The sequence below is a fragment of the Dermochelys coriacea genome, chromosome 3, assembly GCF_009764565.3.
Source record: "Dermochelys coriacea isolate rDerCor1 chromosome 3, rDerCor1.pri.v4, whole genome shotgun sequence".
Classification (NCBI taxonomy): domain Eukaryota; kingdom Metazoa; phylum Chordata; order Testudines; family Dermochelyidae; genus Dermochelys; species Dermochelys coriacea.
The window spans coordinates 24,050,220-24,073,613 of record NC_050070.1 but is presented as its reverse complement, the minus strand read 5'-3'; the positions used below and the strand labels follow the sequence as shown (position 1 = coordinate 24,073,613).

Genomic DNA, 23,394 nt, shown 5'->3' with positions numbered 1-23,394 from the left:
ACAATATGCCAGCAAAGGCATTTCAAAAGGCCTCCAGTTTATGTAACCAACTAAGCATTCAAAGTTCAAACAATGCTGAGCAAATAGTTTGTTTAAATCTAGCCCCTTCACAAACAAGAATTCAAATTGGATTTTGAGTATTGGTATCAAACTAAATATGCCTTTGTCAGTGGAAGTGAGGCTTTAATATGAACATTGCACCCAGATTGCTATATTTTTTGAGACTATTTCCCCTGGACAACTCTTTAACATTTTAAAACTAGAATTTGTTATAAGGTAATACAACTAAGCAAAACTTAACATATTGGCCTCACTGCACATTAAGCAGTGGGAGAAACTGTCTGGCTTGTTGGAAAAGGTGTGTCCTCCTATAAGGGCTAGAGAACCAGCAAGTGACTTTCCACTGTAGCTACAGACCAGGTCAGTGTGGGGACAGGGATCCATCTGCCCCAGGTGACTGGAAGAGAGGGAGGGACTATATAGCTCCATTTTGGTGCAGGAAAAGCCCTCTTCTACCCAGACCAGGCACAGCAGCAGCCATCCTCCCTCCCATGGAAGTGGTGAAATACCAGGTTTTGTGAGGCTGTGTGCATTGCGCTAGTTGCTTCTTCCTTGGGGGACTGGGAAGGCATTTTCCCCTCACTGCCATGCTAGCCAAGGCAAAGTGAGGATTTTTTCCACCTTCCCCCCTGCAGGTTCAGTTGGGGTGTTGGGGGTGAACATGAAGTGGGAGTTAGGTTATGATGTCAAAACTCATTATGTAAACATGCGGTGGGTGACCGGTGCAGGTACTCCATCGAGAAGGGATACACTGATCAGATAAAATGGACTGGTAAAGGATTTAAAGGAGGTAGTCTGTAAAGGAGCTGAAATGGGGGATTCAGTGCTCCTACGACTGGTGTGGCAGGGAGTCACCCCACCCTCCTTTACAGCCCCCCCCATGCCTGATTCAAGATGTGAGGGATGGTGAGATCCCAGCAGAGGGTTGGCTGGGGACCAGGATGGGTAAAGGAAGGGCTGATGGAAGCCCCCTGGGTATATATTGAAATGATTATGGAATTACCTGCACTGTGCATTTATTGCCAGGTACTCCCAGACATTTAAGAATGGAATTGCTGCCTAATTCAACCACATGCAGTGTCTTCCGTTCTTTGTTCAGCATAGCCGGACAATAACATCTTTCTTATCAATAAACGGAGACAGTTTCAACTGCCTCTGATTAAGGATATGTGTATTAAAGTGCATTCAAATGTCAGTAGACAATGTTTGGGCTAAATGATATAACACCAAATATCCCACGCTTAGTAATTTCAGAAATGCCACACGTTTCCATCTTGCATTTTATTGTATTCACAAATAATTCCACTTTCCTGTCCAGATAGCTGATTTTAGTAGAAACATAAACCCCTCTCATATATGGGGTAAATTATGCTCTAAATTTTTTTAATGGAAGACTCATATTTCCAGTAGGTTTCTGAATATATGATACAGGTGATTGTTAATTCATCCAAAACACTGCAATGTTAATTTGCCAACAAACGTAGGGTTTTTTTGAGTTTTAAAGACACGATTATTTTTCCTAGTGGTCATACAATCCATTCTCTCACTATTACATTTATTATGGGCTGAGGGAGTTTCTTGGAGGTCTGAAACGACCACATACTAATTTAATTCTAAATACAAAATTGTCAATAAATTAAAACATTTTATTTTAGATGATCTTCTTTCATGATTTCTTGTCTCATTGGGATCTAAATGATGGCTTTTATGATTGCAAAATGATTGAAATCAGGTGTTGTGATAAGCTTTCAAATTTTGCTTCAATGAAATATATTGTACTGATAATAAATTTAGACAATAAAATTTGGTCTGCATAGCTAGATTATTATACATTATTTTACTTGTTCTATTTTTCATATACCAGACATTTTGTATGTTAAATCAACTGAAATTAGATTATTTCTTTTTAGTCCTTTCTGCTACTGTAAAGAGATTACATGTTTGAATTTAAGATTTCTTAATGCAGTCAGAATTTCACTCCTCCACTTTCAATGGATTTAGGAGGCCATGTGCCTAAATCGCTTTTGAAAATAGGACTCAGGCACTTATGAAAGTTGTCCCGACATCCTTTGATGAATGCTAAACTTGTTGAGAAATAGCTTGGGCATAGACTAAACTGGAAAAAGGCATGCTTATTCTGTCCACAAGGGTTGTTATATTAGTATAACTGTAGTGGCTTAATTATACTAATATAATTCTGCTGTTAAATTTCTCCATGTAGGCAAACTCAGAGACTCTAGCCCTGTGTTAGGCTGGGTGAGAGAGTTGTGATGAGCTGATTTTTCTATCTGTGATCTAGAGTCACATTCAACTTTCTAAACTAAAACCAAGTTTTGGCCACACAGGAAACCAATGCAATCACTGAACTAAACATTTAAGGCCATATTTTAAAATGCAGTTTAATTACAATTCTAGAATAGGGGTGTCAAGTCGTGATTTCTTTTATTTTCCTGTACTAGCAAGTGGACTCAGCTTTCAAAAGTTTAGGACCACACTGATATAGTATAACAATGCTGTGGACAATTTATTATTGTAACAAGTTACAATATGCATATTTAGTAGAGGGAGTGTTGGGGAGTGGCTAAAGCAGGTGATTACAGGTTTTATTCTTGGCTCTGTTACCAGCTCATTCTATGATCTTGGACATGTATTTAACCTCTCTGCAGGGGTGAAAGTGAGCCAGTACAAGCTGGTATGGCATACCGGTAAGAAGCCGGTACAAACCTGTCCGCAGCCCACACATGGCAGCGCTTTAACATCACTGCCCCTTCTCCCCCGTTGGTGGCCCTGCCGGTACAGAGCCTACCGGCAGGGCTGCCAACAGGGGAGGCAAAAGGGGCAGGGACGTTAAAGTGTGCTGCGGTCTCGCTTTAAGGAGGGTCCTTTGGCGTAGGAGCGCTTTAATGTTGCTGCACCCCATCGGAGGCCCTGCTGGTAGGGACCCTACCAGCAGAGCCACTGATGGTGGGGTTAAAGCACTGCCACGGCAAAGGACCTCCTTAAACCGCTGCCACAGCAGCGCTTTAACATCCCTGCATCTTTTGCCTGCCCCCCCCTCCACCCTGGCCGCCGACGCAGAACAAAGGAAGCTGCTGCCCCGGGCCCTTTTAAATCGCCGCTGGAGCCCCAGGCAGCACGGGCCAGGCGGAGTGGGAGGTTGACCCCGCAGCTCTGCTCCTTCCGCATGAGGCCCTGCCCCTTCCGGGGCCAGAGCCAGCCCTGGCCCCCGTACCGTTAAGTCTTTGGAGTTACTTTCACCCCTGCCTCTCTGCCTCAGTTTTGCCCATGTGTAAAATGGGGTTAATAATTTTCCTAGGTGGATCTGAGCATTAATGTTAGAGAGTGCTTTGGGAGCTGCAGCTGACAATACTTTTTCAAAGGTCTGTTACTGGTTGAGGATGGCACCTCCTGGAATTATGAAGGTGCAGCCATAACTAAGACTTCTAGATATTTGATTAATTGTCCTAGTGCTGTGGTCTGGGGACTGTTAAAGCTATTTCCTGAGCTAGTTGAACAAAACCAGAGAGAGACAGAGAGACTTCTCAGAAATCTTCCAGGAGACAAGAACCCTCTAAAATTATCTTCTTTTCCTAGACTGGGAACTAGCATTACAAAAAAAGAGCCTTCCCCTACCCCCCCCTTAAAATTGCCTACTTATTCTAATAGTTAGCAGATCCCTAGCACTGCAAAGGAGTGATGTGGCTGTTAAACAGTTGCTTTACTCCAGTTAGAAAGCATGGATGAGAAAAGAGATGAGATTTGACAGGCAGAAATGCAAGAAATGTTAAATTTAACTTCTCACCTTTCCTTTGGCTAGTCTGTGGCTGGTCAGCCATGGAATTCAATGCTGCACAAGGTCACAAAGACATACTTTGCTTTGATTTTATAAATGGCTAATTTTACGGTCACTAACATGCATGGCAAAGGCAAGATCCTATACAGATAAAAGTAAATCAGTCTCATCCTTCCTGGTGTAAGCTGATGGCAGCCAGGAGGATTTTGTTCCTTTTGACATAACACATTGTAAATCGGCCATGGTTTCGGTTAGGTTTTTCCAAAGGAGCCTAAGGGAATTAGTAATTTCAATGGGCGTGTGTCCCAACTCCCTTAGGATCTTTTGACAATCCCTGTCTTGGTTCCTTATCTGTTTCTGAAACATCAAGTACTGGGCCTATGGCAGGTTGCCTGACTGGTAAATTCCATTTTCTCCAGAACCATTTCTATGCCTTCTAGGGATCATTTCCTTTCCTTTTCCTTTGAACATTAGCTATTTTTACAGTAGGTAACATGCTGTACACACTATGAAAAAGAAAAAGTTTAATAGAGAACAATAGCCTTCGTATAGTTTGTAAACCAACCAAATCGTTCTATAATGTCTATACAGCCCTGTCAGTTTCAGACCAATTAAACTATATAGGACTTTTCCAAAAACAAAACAAAACCAAAGAAGTGTGTTTCGTTGTTCTCTGACCTAGTGATTTCATAATGATAAAGCTTAATTCCTTTAATTCTCCATGACATCGGCTACATTCTATATACCGACGTGTACTCCTGATCTACTCACAGCAATAGACATTAAGCATTTATTTATTTCTAAAAATCACACAAAGGTGGATTTAGCAAGTTTGCCTTTTATTGTGTGGATGTGAATAACCTCTCTCTTCCTTTTCACCCTCCTCAGCAGATTCTCCACTTTAATAAAAATCAAGTAACTTTCCAATTTAGGTAATTTCATGTTCTGTTTGCTGGGAATAGATGAGGGAGGTTATTTCAGTTCCTTCTTTTACCTAGGAATAGAGGGCACAGCAGTGTTCTTGTCCTCCTTTCTTTATCTCTAGGCCAATTGTCTGTAACAAAACATGTTAAATGTGCCTTAGTTTGGAAGCAGAGAGCATAAAAGGATAGTTTTAAAAATAATTCAAGGACAGGCGAGATGCCAATTTCCTCTTAAATCGGTTCTTGGCTCCATTTCTTACATGGAAATCTTCTCAGAGACGAAAGCTGCACAATGGAAACATTATCCATGCCTTTTTTCTTTAAACATTTTTGACAATGAGTTTTGATTTGTCTGAAGCAATAATAATAGAAATCCATAGGTGCAAGTTTAAGGGCTTCCTCCGGGTATTTCAAGCATCAATTACAAGTTCCAGTTCCTAGTTGGGAAGAGAGCTCCAATTTAGTGATTCAAGGACCTGATGTTGTATTTGCTGTCAATTGGAGGAGAAACTGAAACAGCAAAAAGCATGGAGCTCACTCATTAGTATCAATACTCAGATTTGGAACATCTTAATTGCCTTCATGTTAGCCCAGAGGAGACGCATCTAGCTCTTGGCCTTGATGAAGAGTAATAGATTATTATTCAATTCCCATTTGTATGGGCATAACACAGATTAATGGGAGTCCTGTGCTTACATCAAGACTATGCCCACACTCTCATGTTAACTAGGGATGTACTGATACACGGATGGGTCCCCAAGAACAAATTTAGAAAGACCCCTCTTTATTTTTTACTCACCCTGCTATCTAAAGAGTCCATCCTAACCCACCCTCCTCAATTCTAGGGCTCTCAGCCTGGCTGCTGGGCTCCAGAGTGTTTCTGATGAGACAGTAGATACCTAGTCTCATTAGCAGCTGGTCTCCTTCCCTGCTCCCTTGTCTAGTTTCCTTGATTCACAGCAGTACATGCTCCCAGTATCTTCCTGACCCATTTCCTACAGTCTCTATCATTCACTCGGCAGTGCTCACTCTAATGGGTTAAAGGGATAGTCTGCTACACTATGCCTCTTGGCTCCGGAGGGCAACTCCATTTCTGGCACTTCTCAGTACAGGGGAGCAGAGTCACTGCACAGAAGCACGACTGATGAAGACAAAACAGCATTTCTCATTCTGCTACAGACAGTCCAGAACACCACTAACGACAGCTTGCAGTCAGTGTCTAAGGAATGCCTGGGAGCCCAGGGGCTTGTACATTACACCAAGGATGTTCGCAGGGAGTAGAATTGTGAGGCACATTAGCGGGGTTCTCTAGTTATGTGAGGGGCAAAACTTATTTTTTCCAATTCCCTTCATCTCTTTGTCTTTCTCTATAGTGTTTATAGTGACCACCAATGAAAGTAACAGAGATCTGCAAAAGGATTATTAGTCCCCTTTAGCAGTACGTGTTAACTCCTCAACAACAGCCAGGCTCCTCAACCTAAACATGCACTTTGTGAGACAGCATGATTTTGTGAAGCTTCATATCCTAAAAAATCAGAAAGAGAGTCACATACATACACAATGTAAACAGCCTTGCAAACTCACGCAATATAGTGACCATAACAATGTACCTAACCCACTATGTGTAAGCGGGGGAATGGTCCCACTATTGTGTTGAACTTTCCTGGCTTCTGCACTACCCTGGTGAAGTGGGCTAGTGAAAGGATCTGAGTCCTCGCTCCCACTTCCTTTACCCCATGGCCTCCCTGCCCTTGAGGACTCCCCTTCCACTCTGTCTGGCAGAGTCCTTGTAACCCCAACAAGGCTGGGCCCAGGATTCCTGGGGGCTCGACCCCCAACCCTGCTGTGGTCACCTAGGACAGGGGCTAGGGTGTCTCCACTCTGGGGTACTCTCTCTGCATTGGGCACTTCTGTGACCCACTGACCATTACATACAATTCAAAGCAAATGCAAGTTATTTAATCAACAATTGATTTTAAAAAGAATAAGGAAAAATGGGAAAGGTTAAAGGAAAACACATCACCCTGCTCTGTGGCAGGGAACTTTACAAACAGTGTCTCTGGACTTCAGGGCACTTCACAGTCTGTTCCTTGTAAGTCCCAGGTCTCCTTCTCAGGCCCTGGCTTTGCTGCAGGGATGCTGCGAGTTGGACACTTGCAATGATGGTGGCCACACACCTCCAGGCTTTGGGAGGTGGGACCCTTCTTCCCAGCGTCAGGCCCCCCCCGGTCGGGTTAATTTCCCCCTCCCAGTCTGGCCTGCCAGGACTCTTGACTGGGAGTGTCTTTCCGCGCTGGGCCTTTTGCCCAGGGTCCCCCCTTGGCTGGCCCCAGTTGCTCACCACACCTGGCTCTGGCGCTGCAGCTCTGCTCCCAGCACAGGATCTGCTCTCCCTGGGCCATGTCTCTTGTCCCTCGGGCTCTGGTACAGCTCTGCTCCCCAGCTCAGCTCGGGCCCCTGCTTTCTCCTTCACTCGACCCCACTCTGTCTGAGCCAGGCTTACATGGAGAACAGGACCCCCCTGGCCTCCTGACTCCCTGATTAGCATGCCCGCCCTGTAATTCAGGCTGACCTGGAGCACTGGCCTCTCTCCATTGTACCTGGGGATTATCAGTCTCAGGGTCCTGATTTCCCATTGACCCATCCCCTTTTAGTACTAGGAGCTAGCCAACCAAAACACTCCCACTGAATGTTGTAAGGGGGCAACTGTCCCCTTACATATGCAGTAGGTCAGCCTCCTGCTCCAACAGGATGAGGTTGGGATTTTCAAAGGCATTTAGTGTTCATCTAAATTTGCTCCCTGAGACTCCAGTGGAAACAGATTAGGTTCATGCTAATTCTCTTCTGGGGTTGAATCATCACCAAGCTCTTGTTGGAACAAACCAATGTGGAACAGCATCACTGTTATACATTTAATATTAGACTGTTTATATTGATATCGTTTGCAGAACTTGGGTGGAACTGCCACAGGAGCGAGCTCTAGTTTTCACTGCCCCTAGACTGCCTTGTATTTAGCACAGTGTTGCCAAACTGTGAAATTTTATCATGAACCTCACAATAGTTGGTGTTTTTCTTAAAGCCCCGGATGCTGGAATCCTTTGAGAATCTCAGTTTTCTGTTTTTAAAAAAAACTTTCCAGCCCTTATGGTTTCAGAGAAAAGCCTGAAAATATGACCCAGAATGCATTCTAAAGCTCAGAAAGCAAAAGGCAAATAAAGAGTCCTTAAAACTAAACAAAACCTCATCGTAAACAAATTCCTAGATGGAGCCACTATAAGATGGGTGCATAACTGCTTGGAAAACTGTTCCCAGAGAGTAGAGATCAATGGTTCACAATCAAGGGCATAGGAAGGGCATAATGAGTGGGGTCCACAGGACTCAGCTCTGGGTCTAATTCTCTTCAATATCTTCATCAATGATTTAGATGATGCCTAGAGAGTAAACTTATAAAGTTTGCGGACAATACAAAGCTGGAGGGGTTGTAAGTACTTTGGAGGATAGGATTAAAATTCAAAATGATCTGAACTGGAGAAACAGTCTGAAGTAAATAAGATGAAATTCAATAAGGACAAATGCAAAGTATTCCATTTAGAAAGGAACAATCAGTTGCACACATACAAAATGGGAAATGACTGCCTAAGAAGGAGTACTGTAGAAAGGGATCTGGGAGTCATAGTGGATCACAGGCTAAATATGAGTCAACAGTGTAACACTGTTGCAAAAAAAGTGAACATAATTCTGGGATGTATTAGCAGGAGTGTTGTAAGCAAGACATGAGAAGTAATTCTTCTGTTCTACTCTGCCTTGATTAGGTCTCCAATTCTGGAGTATTGTATCCAATTCTGGGTGCCATATTTCAGGAAAGATATGGACAAATTGGAGAAAGTCCAGAGAAGAGCAACAAAAATGATTAAAGATCTAGAAAACATGACCTATGAGGGAAGATTGAAAAAATTGGGTTTGTTTAGTCTTGAAAAGAGAAGACTGAGAAGAGATATGATAGTTTTCAAGTACATAAATGGTTGTTACAAGAAGGAGGGAGAAAAATTGTTCTCCTTAACCTCTGAGGATAGGAGAAGAAGCCATGGTCTTAAATTGCAGCAAGGGAGGTTTAGGTTGACATTGGAAAAAACTCCTGTCAGGGTGGCTAAGCACTGGAATAAATTGCCTAGGGCAGTTGTGGAATCTCCATCACTGGAGATTTTTAAGAGCAGGTTAGACAAACACCTGTCAGGGATGGTCTAGATAATACTTAGTCCTGCCATGTGTGCAGGAGACTGGACTAGATCACCTCTCGAGGTTCCCTCCAGTCCTATGATTCTGTTTTAAGTCAATTTCATGATTTTTGAACACCGGAGGTTGGTAATGATGTGAACAGGAATGGTATGTTTGTTCTCCTGTAACTGGACTTATAAGAGGTTTCCTTTTAGTAAGCTATTACCAGAACAAAAAATGAGAGAGAGAAAGTTTTCAGTGTGTTACCTTTGGATTTTCACACTTGAGGAATTCACTTATGCTGGGGTCACTAAGCCTTGAGCCCTGAAGAAGTCTAAAAATGAACCAAGAATATTTCTTCAGTTTACAGCGTGAGGAAGGTGGCAACCCTGCTATCAAAAACATCTGCTTCCCCACTTTAGAAAGCATCAAACTCAATGCAGGCCTAATTCTATCGCTGTGCATGCATGGGATTGTGGCCCTAATTTTGGACTGTCCTTTGGGGTCCAAAGCATCAAAGATCCCCGTTGCCAAATAATTAATGCCAGGCAGCCTAGCTTCATTATTTGAGATACAAGTTTGGTTGAGAAGTAACTGAGTAAATATCATCTGCTTAAACTTTTGTAAGGCATTTGATTGAGTCCTGCATGACATGCTATTTTTTTTAAAAAAAATAATGCTACATAATATCAGTAACACACACATTAAATGGATTAAGAACTGACAGATCTCAGAAAGTGGTCGTTGATGAAGAATCACCATCAAATGGGGGTGTTCCTAGTGAGGTCCAGCACTATTCAACATTTTCATCCATGATCTGGATGTAACTATAAACTTACTGCTGATCAAATTTGCAGATGTCACAAAGATTAGCAGAGTGATAAATAATTACGAGGACAGGGCCATCATACAGAGTGATCTGTATTGCTTGGTAACCTGCGCCCATTTTAACAAGATGTGTTTTAATACAGCCAAATTCAAGGGACTACGTCTCGGAACAAGGAATGCAGGCTATGCTTTCAGAATAAGGTACCATAGCCTTAAAGCAGCGACTCTGAAAAGGATTTAAGGGTCACAGTAGACAAGTAACTGAACATGAGCTCCCGGTTTGTGTTGCTGTGACAAAAAGGGCTAACGCGATCCTTGGCTATTGAAACAGGAGTGTTAAGTAGGACTGTGATTTCACCCCTGTGGATGGCCTTGGTGAAATTGATAATGGATACTGCATACAGTTCTGGTGTCTACATTTTAAGGATGTTGAAAAATAGGAGTGGGTGCAGGAAAAAGAGCCACAAAGATTATTTGAGGGCTGCTGAAAATGCCTTATCACGAGAGACTTAAAGGGTTCAACTTGTTTAACTTATCCAAAAGATTGAGAGAGGACTTAGTTACAATGTATAAATACCTTTGTGGGGCAACAATAGTGAATCTAAATGTGCTTTTTAATTTAGCAGCACAACTTGAGCAAGGCATAACAAGAATCAAGAGCTGGAAGCTGAAGCCAGACCAATTTAAATGTAGGCACCTGTTTTTTGTTTTATTTTAAACAAACAATGAAGGTAATTAACCATTGGAACAAGCTACCAAGGGAAGTGGTGGATCTTCCATCTCTTGATGTCTTCAGGAAAAGCTTGGATGCCTTTCTGGAATGTATGCATTAGCCAAACATAAGTTATTGGGTGCAATACAGGGGTACCTGGGTGAAGTTTAAGGGCATGATCTATACAAGTCAGCCTACATCAGTAGTCCTCAAACTATGGCACACCCCCCTCCCTGGGGGGATGCGGCGGGGCTCAGGCCACTCTGACAAGAGGCTGGGAGGAAGCACCACCCAGTCCCGCTCTGCCCCAGCCCTGGCTCCTTGCTGCAACTCCGCTTGCCCCCCCCCCAAGCTGTAGATCCACTCCCCACCCCCAAGCTGTGGCTCTGCTCCTGGCCCCATCCCCACCCCCAGCTCCACTCCTAGACACAGACCTAGACCCAGCCTTGGTTCTGATGGTCATCCCACTCCCAGCCCCTAACCATGCCTCAGAGTGGAGGTGGGTGGACAGAGGTAAGGGGCGGATGCGAGGTAAAAAGTTTGGGAACCACAGGACCAGATGATGCAATGATCCCCTCTGGCCTTAAATCCTATGAAACTGTGAAATAATCCATGGAATAGCTTTTCCTGAGGCATATCAGGTTTTGGGTATGTGCATGGATTAATGTAAGGGAACCACTTAAACCTGGTGTATTTTGTGGGGATAGGAGAAGAATTTGGAATGGAAATAAGCCCAGGAACCAGGACAGAGATAGCTCAGCAGTCTAAACTGCACAGCAATGCGGAAGCTACCTAAAATTCTCTGTCTAAACCTCACAAGATGTTAACAGGAAACTTTTGGTTTGACCTAGTAAAAGTTCTCTGGGCATGTTGACCATGAAGAGGCAGGAAGTGAGAGGTTTGGGGACTAGGCATTAAGTGATGCATGTCTGGTATCACGAGAGGATACCCCCACCCAGTGTTGCTCTTCTAGAAGGTTCCTAAAGCCTACTGTTGCAATGGGCAGGTGGGTGCACCCCAAAGTTGGGAATATGCAGAGGCCCCTTCAGACAAGAAACAGACTTTCCAAGCTGTACACTGTCCATATAATTTTATAAAAATGTCTTGTGGCACTATTTCATTTTAATGGGAATCAAAACTATTCTAATATTGAATGGCTAAAGCTACTTCCTATAATTCTCCAATCTTCCACTCAAATTCCACATTTCATAAGTCTCTATTCCAGAGGTCCCAAAACTGTGGGGCACATCCGCCTAGGGGAGCAGAGAGGATCATTTGGGGGGCTACAGCTGGGGCCCAGGCCAGCCCCCCAGAGGTGGGGAGCTCTGCTCCTGGCCCTGGCCCCAGGGGGGCATGACCCTGAATAGTTCAGGGACCACCGTGCTATTGCATGGCAACATGTATCACTGGAACTTTGTTTAAATTAGCTTTGTACCTTTCTAGCATTGCTGCTGTCATTATTGGTGGCAGAGTGTAATGCCAAGGACCATAAATATTTGACAAGCTGAAAAACAGGCTGATATACACTATCCTTTAGGCAAACACAAGGAAAGCAACATTGTTCATCAGCTCATTCAGCACTACAGAAAGTACATGTAGAGGTCAGAGTCAAAGAAGGGCATGAAGACAGATAAAAGTAGACAACCACGTTGCATTTTTTTTTATCCAACTTTGGCTAGAAACCTGCTTGAGGCATAGCTGCATACATAGCTTAAGATTTCAGGCCCAATGCTCCACTTGTATTTTGCGTAGTCATGAGCTCTAGCCCAAGCAGCAATGTCAAAGCAATCTCTATGCAGCTGTTTTTAGTATGAGCCCTGCTACGGCGCGTCTGTGCACCCTGACTGGGAGGCTCACTCCCACTGCAGTGCAGACACACTCTATGAGTGCAGCTTTCGGAATGTGAATGGTTAAAATATATTGTACTTTGTAAAGGTAGCTTAACCTATTACAGTCCAAAGATGTACGATTACATATCTGGTTAGGGGCCTAGGGCCAAGATTAATATACTCTCAATTGATAAAAATGGGTATTCACACATGCCAATGAGCATCTTGTTCTGTGTTCAGTAAGGGGTACAGCCTAATCCCAGTGCACAAACTAGCAGGAGTGGGCTGGCAGCAGCGTAAAGGGCAGAAGGAATCCTAATTTTTGTTCCTCCCCTTCCTGCCACAAAAGTTACAGCAGCAGAGCTGCTTCACCCCCGCTACCAGAGCCTCAGGACTGCAAGGGGGAAATATCTGATGGGATGTGAATAGTTTTGGATCCTTTAGATCCCAGGCCTACCCTACTCCCATCCACTTCTGTTCTACAGTGCACAGGCAGCATGTGCCCCTGTGCAAGCTTGTACCACACTGCATATAGTGAGGTGGCATTCAGGGCCCTAGACAGCAGAAAGATTGGCCTGGTTCTAAAGGGATTCCCTCATATTCAACATTAGTCAAGAGGAAAAAAATGGTATCCCCCATCCCCATTGCAGCATTGTATCATAGCAGTGCCCAAAGACTTCAATCGGATTCAATGGTGCTGGGGTTGTATGAACACATGTCCAGAGCCAGGAAGCACTTAAGTCCCTGTACCCTCAGAAGGATTTCAACATGAACTTGAAAACATCCTTCATGAATAAGGACGGTTTTCTTGCACTGAGCCCATAGGAGAGAGAATCTCTTGAGTAGGATATTACAGGTACTAGAAAGTCTCAGCCCGACATGCATGCACCAGTAATTTAAAATCTTTTGACTAAACAAGAATGTGCTGCATTTTTACCTAATAGAAACTGATAAGTAAACATGAGTAGCATAATGTAATATTTAGTCGGATCTCAGTTTATTTCCCATTTACTTGTATTATGTAAATCAGCATAAGTAAACACATGTTCCTGATTTTGTACTGTACGTGTGAATTTGTTATAATAAATAAAAAAACAGCAGTAAACATGCACATGTACTTGACTGCAGAAAAACTGATTTCTCTTAAACAGCAAAAATACTGAATTTAAAAATAAAGACATTGCTGTTCATCTGAACTTGTGGCAGTTGTTGCAATAATTCCTCTACTTCAAACAGATCTCACTGCAAATGCAGTTGTAAATTTAACTACTTCTGATGATCCATACCCCATTTAAGGGCACCTGCTGTGAAAGGCAGTTATGATCAGAAAAATGGCTCTAAAAGATCACCCTCTCTAACATTTTATTCAAGTCACAGATGTTTACCTACCTTTCTCACAAAGATAAGGTTTTCATTGCTATTCACACTGCAGAGAGAATTGGAATTGTTCAAGCTAGAATAGAATCCACGAGCAATAGAATTGTTAACTAATGGCTAACGCCTGCATTTGATGGCAAAATCCCTGTTGACTTAATTTGGAATCAGATTAGGCTACATTTTTCAAATGCAGAATATTCCTGAGAAAGATACTTGAGCCAGAAAAAAAAAATCAGCTTGATTTTCAAATGACAGGCAGAATTTGCAAGGCTGGACGATAGAACCCCTCTCTCTACATGTAAACCTAGCAAATTTCCTCTGGAAGTCGCTGCTATAAACAAACATGGGTTGCTAGCTCCCTCGTGCTATTGTTTTTATTTGCAATCACTTCTCAGTGCATAGCTGCACTTTAAGAATGATCTGCTTTAATGTTAGCTTTGAAGATAATGTAGTGGGCAGGTACAAAATAACTAATATTTCCTTGTTGGAAGCTTTTTTTTCTTCTTCTCTTTTTATGAAGTGCTCTTAATGCTTTACTGTACAATGTATCATGATGCACTTTTGTAAGGAGTCACTTTGAGTATTAGACACTGAGACTATACTTATTGCTGATAAATTGAGAATATGCAATAAAATGTTCAGATGACTAAGTCTTCATAAAAGCTTCACTTTAATACTTCTGTATGCAGACAGATTGTTTCCTTGAAGACCCAATGACTGCATTTATATTTCATTTTCCAGTTTTTTCCATATGGAGATGCTTCAAAGTTTGCCCAACATGCCTTCAGAACCTTTGATAAGAATGGCGATGGAACCATTGACTTCAGAGAGTTCATTTGTGCATTGTCCATCACCTCAAGGGGTAGTTTTGAACAGAAACTAAACTGGGCCTTTAATATGTACGACTTAGATGGCGATGGTAAAATCACAAGAGTGGAGATGTTGGAAATTATAGAGGTAAGAAATATTACACAGCATTACAAACAATTTTTGTACATTTTGAACATTTTCCATAAGGCAGGTGTATCACCTGTTCCAATACACACAAATTTCCTGATACAAACATACACAAGCAGGCATAGGTGGAGTGCCAAGTTCAGAAGAATTTGTGCATAAAACATGCAGCAGATGCACAAAACTTGTATTTCTATAGAAGCTGTGCTGATAATGCTGAAATCTGACTAAGTAATACTGGTTTCAGAGTAGCAGCCGTGTTAGTCTGTATTCGCAAAAAGAAAAGGAGTACTTGTGGCACCTTAGAGACTAAATTTGTTAGTGCCACAAGTACTCCTTTTCTTTTTAAGTAATACTGGTTTGTGGAAAGCATAGTTTCACCAAGGAGTTTGCATCTCACAACACATTAAGATAGTTAGAACTTATCTGTCCAACATTAGAGTGCCAATTCTATTAGTAACTAGGATCTTCCATTATAAAAATGTGCAGTAGAAGTAACTTCTAAAAATGTTGCCAAATTAGTGATTACTGAGGTGTAGAATATAGACTTTGATATTTTTAGTACATACAATAGCTTAGTTGGATTCTCCAAACAGTAATATTTCCAGTTGCACAAAATAGTCCATTATCTAATAGGATATTCCAGTGTCCACTGAACATTGGAAATTTGTTATCCAGACTTGTTCAGTTGATAATAGATATAATTGTGTAATGCAGAGCCATCATTTAGTATCGTTTCTCAACATGATTAGCAAATTGAAAGATTTTTTAAAAAAAAAGTTTCCATGATTTCTGAGGGCTATGCAGTGTGTGCACACATGCATGGACTTGTATCTTAATAGAGGTACATCTGATAATTTTCTGATGTGTGTGAAAAACAGAAGCTGAACACTTCTAGGACCTCAGATAGGAATTCTCAAACTCACATATAGTTCTAATACAAGCTTAAATCTTCACCTGATGGAAACATCTTTTCATTCTTGGTCTGGTGTTCCACAGATGATCATGTTTACTTCTTACCAGTCCAAGATGATCTTGTAACAAAAAACAAACAAAAAAATTAAATTTCCAAACCGTTGACGAATATGACCGTAGAAAACTGATCAGTCAAATTTTGTATAAAATGTTTCAAAGAGCTGATGGTTGTTAAAAACCTCAGACTCCAGACGTGCACACACATCTGATCCAGAGCACAGGGGGATTTGAGCTGTAGTGCTGTTCTAGTTTGTTTTAAGACTACAGGACTACACTTCTACTGGATTATCATAAATAAAACTATGCATCTACTTGTAATTGGAAACTCACTTATAACAGTACAATTACGATTTTCTTTAAACAAACGTTTCAAGTGTTTAAAGAATCAAATTAGTTCTACAGTGACAAATGGAATAACTATTTTAAAGAAGCCTGTATTTATATTAATGAATTTCATTAAAATATTTAAGAGGCTGTTTTTCCTTGTCAGAAGCAAATGGGTTTGGGATTTTTAAAGCTAAATGGAAGGCATAATCACCATCTCAAGTTAGAAAATCAACTCTGCATATAATCATGACACCCAGAACCATGCACTGACTACACTTAATTATACCGATTCCAAGTCTTGATTTTTTTAACATTATTTTCCTTTTTGTTTCTTTCCAAAGGCCATTTACAAGATGGTGGGTACTGTGATAATGATGAAAATGAATGAGGATGGTCTCACGCCGGAGCAACGAGTAGACAAGATTTTCAGCAAGATGGATAAGAACAAAGATGACCAGATCACACTGGATGAATTCAAAGAAGCTGCAAAGAGTGATCCTTCCATTGTATTACTCCTGCAGTGTGACATTCAAAAATGAGCTAATGTAAAATGCATTATGGACTGCACAGAAGTTTAGATGTTCCATTCAGTTTGCAGCTATTTCCACACACACACAAATTGCTTGGACTACCTATAAATGGACTTGCTTCTTGTGTTTGAAACACTCGTGTGCATGAGAATGTCATCTGCTAAAGAATTTTAAAAGTATATATTATAAAAATAAACTGCCACAATGTGATGTGTGCAATGTCATTTCATAACAATCCTATTCCTCTGAAGCCCGTGCAGCAGTGAAATACTATTGATTGTTCGTTTTACTGACGCTAGCTATGTGTCTCCTAGCCTGAGTAATGTTAGTGACACTGACTTCCCATGGTAATGTAACTGTTGATTATAAACCAGGTCACCATTCTGCTGTAAAGTAGTACTGGACAGACAGGGGCGAAAGTTCCTCAGTTCATGAGTCTGATCCACACATGTGCTTGTATTGTCAGTGAATATAAATGTAATTCATTTGCATGCCTTTTAGGTTTGCCTTAATTCTTACCTCATTTGCATCCTTTCAATCTGGAAAGAGCTATGTCAGAGGAATGCAGTATAAACAAAGTTAAGTAAATCCTGCTAAAAATGTTCCCTTAATTAAAAAGTATATATACACATTTAAAATATTGTTTTACTGGAAGTTTAAAAAAGTTTTATTGGAAGTTTATTGATTTCTGCCTGAATTTTGAAAAGCTTCTAAAGAGGTTGCAATATATGTCCAAAATAAATTTATAACATTTGACTTTTCCCCCCTAATTCTTATTTCACATCTTTAGCATGTTGCTACTGAGAGAAAAAATATAATTCAGTCACTACAAGAATCTGCTACTACAATACTGGGAAAAATACATATTTCATTAGAAAACAGTGTAAATGAAACTGAAGATAGAACTTAATTCTTGTCCAAACTGCCTTATTTGATTAATTGTAATCAAATGCTGTGATTTTCAACATGTATCTGTAGGGACAGATTCTCAACTCTACGTGTCAGAGAGAAAATAGCCGGTAAAAATACAGAGGAGCTCACCCTCAAAATTCTTCCTTATCCAGTGGTATTCCAGTATCTGGTCTCCCTAATATAGCACTGACAGCAAATCCTACTTCTGCAGAAGTAGTCTCTACTACAGTATATTTCACAGAAGAAAAAGCAGCTAAGGAATAGGACAGTGGCACTGCTCAGAGCATTGTCAGAAGAGCTGAGATACGACTGTGTAAACTTGCAGCTCCTCTCTCCTTGTACCTCCTTCAGAAAAGTCACTGAATATTAGAGCCCATGTCCCACCCACAAAAGGACCGTGATTCCAAGCATGTAATACCTCTATATTAAATGCCTTGGATCTATCACCATTGCTGTTATTCCATATAGACCTATTAAATCAAGTCTGATATTCAAAAGGTTCAGGTCAAGATTCTATCTAGGGAGCTTAAAAATAAGTTCCTCAGAGGTCTTGATTATGGAAGAGAAAACTGACAGACACCTGAGTAAGGTTCTCACTCAAAAACAACTCTTTAGAGGGCAGCAACTAGAGTAACTAGAGAGGAGTTTAAGATTCAATGGTTACAAGCACTGTAAGGTGAACATTTTCAAGGCCAACCAGCCACTAATTCAAAACTCTAAAACTGCAAGAAAAGGGGCTGCTTTACTTCCTGACAATTTTAAAGTATTGCATCATTTCACCCAGAACTGCAGATAACATTTCACTTGTCCAGCTTGTTAAGACCCTCTTAAGTGTATTTGCCTTGGACTTCCTTTAAAATGCTTTACAGGATTACAAAAATGGCAGAAAAATACAATGCATGCACTGTGGCCATGTTTGCCAGTTGGGGGGAAGACAGCAAATCTCTAGTGTCTTACAATTACTTTTATTACCTTTTGAGAAGCCACGCAGGTCTGCCAATCTACAAATCATGCCTCAAAAAACAAGACAAATCATCCCAGCATTTCTAGACTGAAAAAGCAAGCTGGGCTCTAAGTCTCAAGTCAGAGTAAACATCTCCAAACAAGTCAATAAATAAGCATCCAGGCAGGAAGCATTGTTTTGACATGTCTATATGTTGCAGATTTTTCACCATAAAACCTTCCCTTGAAGCACACTAATAATTTAATCCTCTTTTGATCAGAATCAGTTCAGTTGGTCCATCCTCATCATGACTACAGGCATGTTATTTAATTTGCCTGTTCACATTAACCAGCCAAATGCTGAAATTTCAACTACAACTTTGCATCAGAATTTCAGTAGGGCACTGCAATTAGTACCCTCACTAAATTTATTAAGTGGTATAATTCATGTTAGTTTAAAAATAATCAAGTGCTTATTAAACACTAAGCTAGTAATTATATATTGAGTACTTCCTGGAATTAATGCTCATATCCATCACTCATTTATTTACTGTGACTTGCAGTGGGTCTTCTACATTTCACTTAGGGCATCACATTAAAGTAAATGAAAAAGCTCCAACAGATTTCAGTGGCAATTAGCTCAAGACATTAAAGCAGTGTTGTACAAAATGGCCACTGACTTGAATAGAAACATCACAAAGGTAATTATGGCAGCACTACATTTATTTTTTGGTAGTCCTACAGCCGTATCAGAGGCATAAGTAAATCCTTATCTAAAAAGTACCAAGAATAGGAGAACCTGAGAACCAAGAAGTCTCACTGAAGAGCATTTCAAGAACAAGGTGATTCAGCAATTGCATGAACTGATTTATTCAGGGGAAATCAACTTCAAAAAGAGAACAGATGCCTATGAAGTCCTGTCAGTCCCACAGTTTTATACTTTACAGGAACTGATATATTCAGAAGAAATACATCATGTGATTTCAATAGAAAGCCTGAAGAAATGTTTGCTGTTGCTTTAAATAGTTTAAGAAAAGTCTACCTATTTCTGGAATTTGCTAGAAAAGTTGGGATCGAGTATAAAAGCTAGAAGGATATTTAGTGAGAGCTGCAGTAATTTCACTCTAGCCCTCTTCCTCCCAGCAGTTCATCTAAAAAAGCAGTAATGAAGCATGCATATATTTAAGATGAAGCAGACTTTTCCTTTTGCCTATACACACTTTCTATGCACCTTATTTTCTTGGATCTTGAAGAAAGTCAGTGGGAACAAATGCTATGTCATTATTTTGGTTCACATTTTGCCAGCAAGGACCTTAGAGGACTTCTTCCTGGTGGCAGTAGAAGTAAGTAAATCTTAATAAATTTACCATGTAGTTTAAGAGCATGTAGTGAGACCAGGGTTCCACACCAATCTAAAACTAAGCTACTGGTTAGCTCATGCAAGAGAGCAAAGAACCAGGTGTATTATAGAGGAAAACCATAGTCCTTGGCATCAAGTATGCAGAGTTTGTGTGCTCCCACTTCACATGAACCTAGACACGTGAACACTGAGCATCGATATCTTAAGCCAGGGGTGGGCAAACTTTTTGGCCCGAGGGCCACATCAGCTTTGTGAAACTGTATGGAGGGCCCGGTAGAGAAGGCTGTGCCTCCCCAAACAGCCTGGCCCCTACCTCCCATCTGGCCCTCTGACTGCCCCCCTTAGAACCCCCAACCCATCCAACCCCCCCACTCCTTTGTCCCCTGAACACCTCCTCCCAGGACCCCCCTGCTCCTAACTGCCCCCCCGGAACCCCCCCATGTCTCCTGACTGCCCCCACATCCTCTGACAGGTCCCCTAGGGACCACACCTCCTCTCCAACCTCCCCACTTCCTGTCCCCTGACTGCCCCTGGAACCCCCTGCTCCTTATCCAACCCCCTCCGCTGCGCCCTTACCATGCTGCTCGGAGCAGCAGGAGCTCACAGCCATGCCACTCACGCTACCTGGCAGAAGCAGAAGCTGGCAGCGTGGCATGCTGAGGCTGCGGGGGAGGGGCCGGAGACTAGCCTCCCCAGCCGGAGCTCAGGGGCCGGGCAGGACGGTCCCACGGGCTCTTGCTTGCCCACCTCTATCTTAAACCATTGACATCTTGCCCTCCTGCAACTGAAGAAAACTTGGACCATTGAGGTCAGTTAAAATAGTAAAATTGAAAGGAAGCTTTTCTAGACAAATTTAAAATTTGGCATCAAAAAGTTAAAAAACCCACCTTTTAATTAAAACAGCTGGTTATTTGAAAGAACTGAGTTATACCTGAGCCACAGCAACTTCAAAAGGATGCAGGCAGAATGGCTGAATTTAAACTGAGTTGCAGAAAACCTCCTAACAGCTTTACATTTTCAAGGGGCCAGAGAGTTTACTTGGAATAATTTGAAAAATCCAATTAATAAACAAAGAAAAATAGACTTTCCCCTATTTTTCATGATCAAAAGCTATTAAAACATTTTTATTTTTAAAGCAGCACCTCCCACTACATTATACAATAGCAAAAACAAAGCAGTAAGGTTATTGTATAACACACCTGCATGTGTTAACACTATACTACTGTTCCTAGGTATAGTACAAAATCAGAAGCAGAATTGTACAACAGCAAACAGAAGTAAACTACTGTGACATTTACTATACATGCTATTGCACATGGATCTTAACCCCCAATATGCATTTTAGTAAACATGTTATAACTGTATTTAGTTTTACATATTTTTGCACATGCTACCTAGCAATTGCCATTTAAAAATATCTGATATTTCATGTCTCTTAGGCTAGGGTTTTATACTGGTGGCCATCACCATACTATCAGAGTGCCGTGTCTTCCAGTGTTGTCTATTCCCTGGTATTGGCAGCTCTGTGTGTGGTATGCTTGTTTCCTTTATTTTTTGTTTTACTATAGATCTAAATTGTTAGATATGCATGCCTGCATGATATCTGCACAAGACATTACATACATGCTTGTTTAAATAGGATCAGGGATCTAACTTCCTAAAAGGCAATATTTGCTATTTGTATTATGCTGATGTCCTGAGAGCCTCAAATGGCTTATAAAGAGAACCACTTGGGAAGCATGAGAGGGTAGTTTTCCAGTCAAAGATCATTTTGCCAACAAATTCTGCACTTTTTAGTCATGAGAACATACACTGAAAATTAAGAATCTTGTTATACAAATAGCAACTCCAGTTCCATTGGAAAATTGAACATGTATGTTTAAAGTGATTTTGACAAATATAGTAAAAATGTTCAAACAAACTTGGCAGTTAAGTTAGGAAGAGCTTGGTTTCCTCCCATTTGGGGAACAACTTGCCTGGTTTAGGAAACTGAGACCTTACAGGAATTAAACTAACATGTTTTCTCCCATTCTGTAGCACCAAGAAAGTATGTTAAACAAAGCAGCAGAGAACTCTTCAAGATTAGAAGGATGACAGCTATCTATAGTCAGACAAAAAGAAAAGGAGTACTTGTGGCACCTTAGAGACTAACAAATTTATTTGAGCATAAGCTTTCGTGAGCTACAGCTCACTTCATCGGACACTATGCATGGGGGAAACAAGGGATCACATGCCCCTGCCCCCTCTCCCTCCCCACCCCAATTTGCTGCTTGGCTTGTACTGAGCATGCTTACACAGACTAGGCATGCTCAATAACATTGCTGAAGCTGGCAGCCGTCCCTCTGCCTCCCTTCTCTTCCCCCCCACCCCCATCCACTAACAGCAAGCACAGGTTGTCCTGCCTATAATGCTAGATTTTTTGGTATGGTTATTTCTAATATAACACCATGCAAATTTTACTTTTTGATTGAATGTATTAACTAATAATTCCTCTAACATTATATAATGTTGGGTGAGAAAACAGCTTTAAAAAGAACTGTGCAAAAGTTCCAGAAAAAACAGTTACTCGCCTTCTCATAACTGTTGTTCATGTCTATTCCAATCAGGTGTGTGTGCACACGCGTGCACAGAACCTGGAAGATTTTTTTCCTAGCAGTATCCATCGGGTTGGTCCAGGTGCCCCCTGGAGTGGTGCCATCATGGTGCTCAATATAGGGCCCAACCAACCTGCCATCCCCTCAGTTCCTTCTTGCAGACTACTCCGACAGAGGGGTAGGAGGGTGGGTATTAGAATGGACATGAACAACAAATCTCGAAGAAGAGTAGTTACGAGAAGGTGAGTAACTGTTTTTTCTTCTTCAAGTGCTTGTTCATGTCAATTCCAATCAGGTGACTCCCAGGCCCAAGTTCAGGAGGTGGGTTTGGAACTGTCCACTGATTGGAGCACAGCTCTACTGAAGACCACATAGTCTCTGGCCTGCTCGGTAATAGCATAATGCATGGTGAAAGTATGTATGGAGGACCACGTCGCCGCTCTACGTATTTCCTCAGGACTTGTGCCAGGAACGCTGCTGAAGAAGCTTGTGTAAGGGGATTGTTGCCCCCTTACTAACATTCAGGGGCGGTGTTTTGGTTGGCTAGCTCCCAGTACTAAAAGGGGAAGGGTCTATGGGAAACCAGGACCCTGAGACTGATAGTCCCAGGAACAATGGGGAGAGGCCAATGCTCCAGGTCAGCCTGAATGACAGGGTGGGCAGGCTAATCAGAGAGTCAGGAGGCCAGGGAGGTCCCATCCTCCATGTAAGCTGAAATCGCCTGCATCAGACAGAGTGGGGGCAGAGCTAAGGAGAAAGCAGGGGGCCGAGCTGAACTGGGGAGCAGAGCTGGGCCAGATCCAGAGGGACCAGAAAAGCACCCCAGAGAGAGCAGACCCTGTGCTGGGAGCAGAGCTGCAGCCCCAGAGCCAGAGGCACAGCCCAGAGAGAGCAGACCTGTCCTGGGAGCAGAGCTGCAGCAACCAGAGGCAGAGGGGCCAAAGAAGCAGCCCAGAGAGCTGGAGGCAGAGCAGCAGCAGCAGTGCTGAGACAGAGTGGTGCAGCTGGGGCTGGAGAAGTCCAGAGCTGGGTGCGGTGAGCAGCTGGGGAGACCGAGGGGGAC

The 23,394-nt window shown here is 41.9% G+C and overlaps 1 protein-coding gene and 1 long non-coding RNA gene across 5 annotated transcripts in view; one reads left to right on the top strand and one right to left on the bottom strand.

Annotated features, from left to right (window-relative positions):
* The window catches only part of VSNL1 (visinin like 1), a 156,229-nt gene extending 138,952 nt beyond the window's left edge, over nt 1–17,277 (top strand). For all 4 annotated transcript variants that reach the window (XM_038394154.2, XM_038394156.2, XM_038394159.2 and 1 more), the window contains exons 3-4: nt 14,479–14,694; nt 16,335–17,277. In XM_038394154.2, coding sequence (XP_038250082.1) covers nt 14,479–14,694; nt 16,335–16,532 — 414 coding nt within the window. In that variant the 3' untranslated portion in view covers nt 16,533–17,277. The remainder of the gene's footprint in view (nt 1–14,478; nt 14,695–16,334) is intronic.
* LOC122459214 lies at nt 8,560–23,183 on the bottom strand. The gene is made up of 3 exons (XR_006279741.1): nt 21,088–23,183; nt 17,755–17,760; nt 8,560–8,570 (listed from the first exon to the last, which is right to left on the bottom strand). It is a non-coding gene; the product is annotated as an uncharacterized LOC122459214 (long non-coding RNA).
* Between the last annotated feature and the right edge of the window lie 211 nt (nt 23,184–23,394).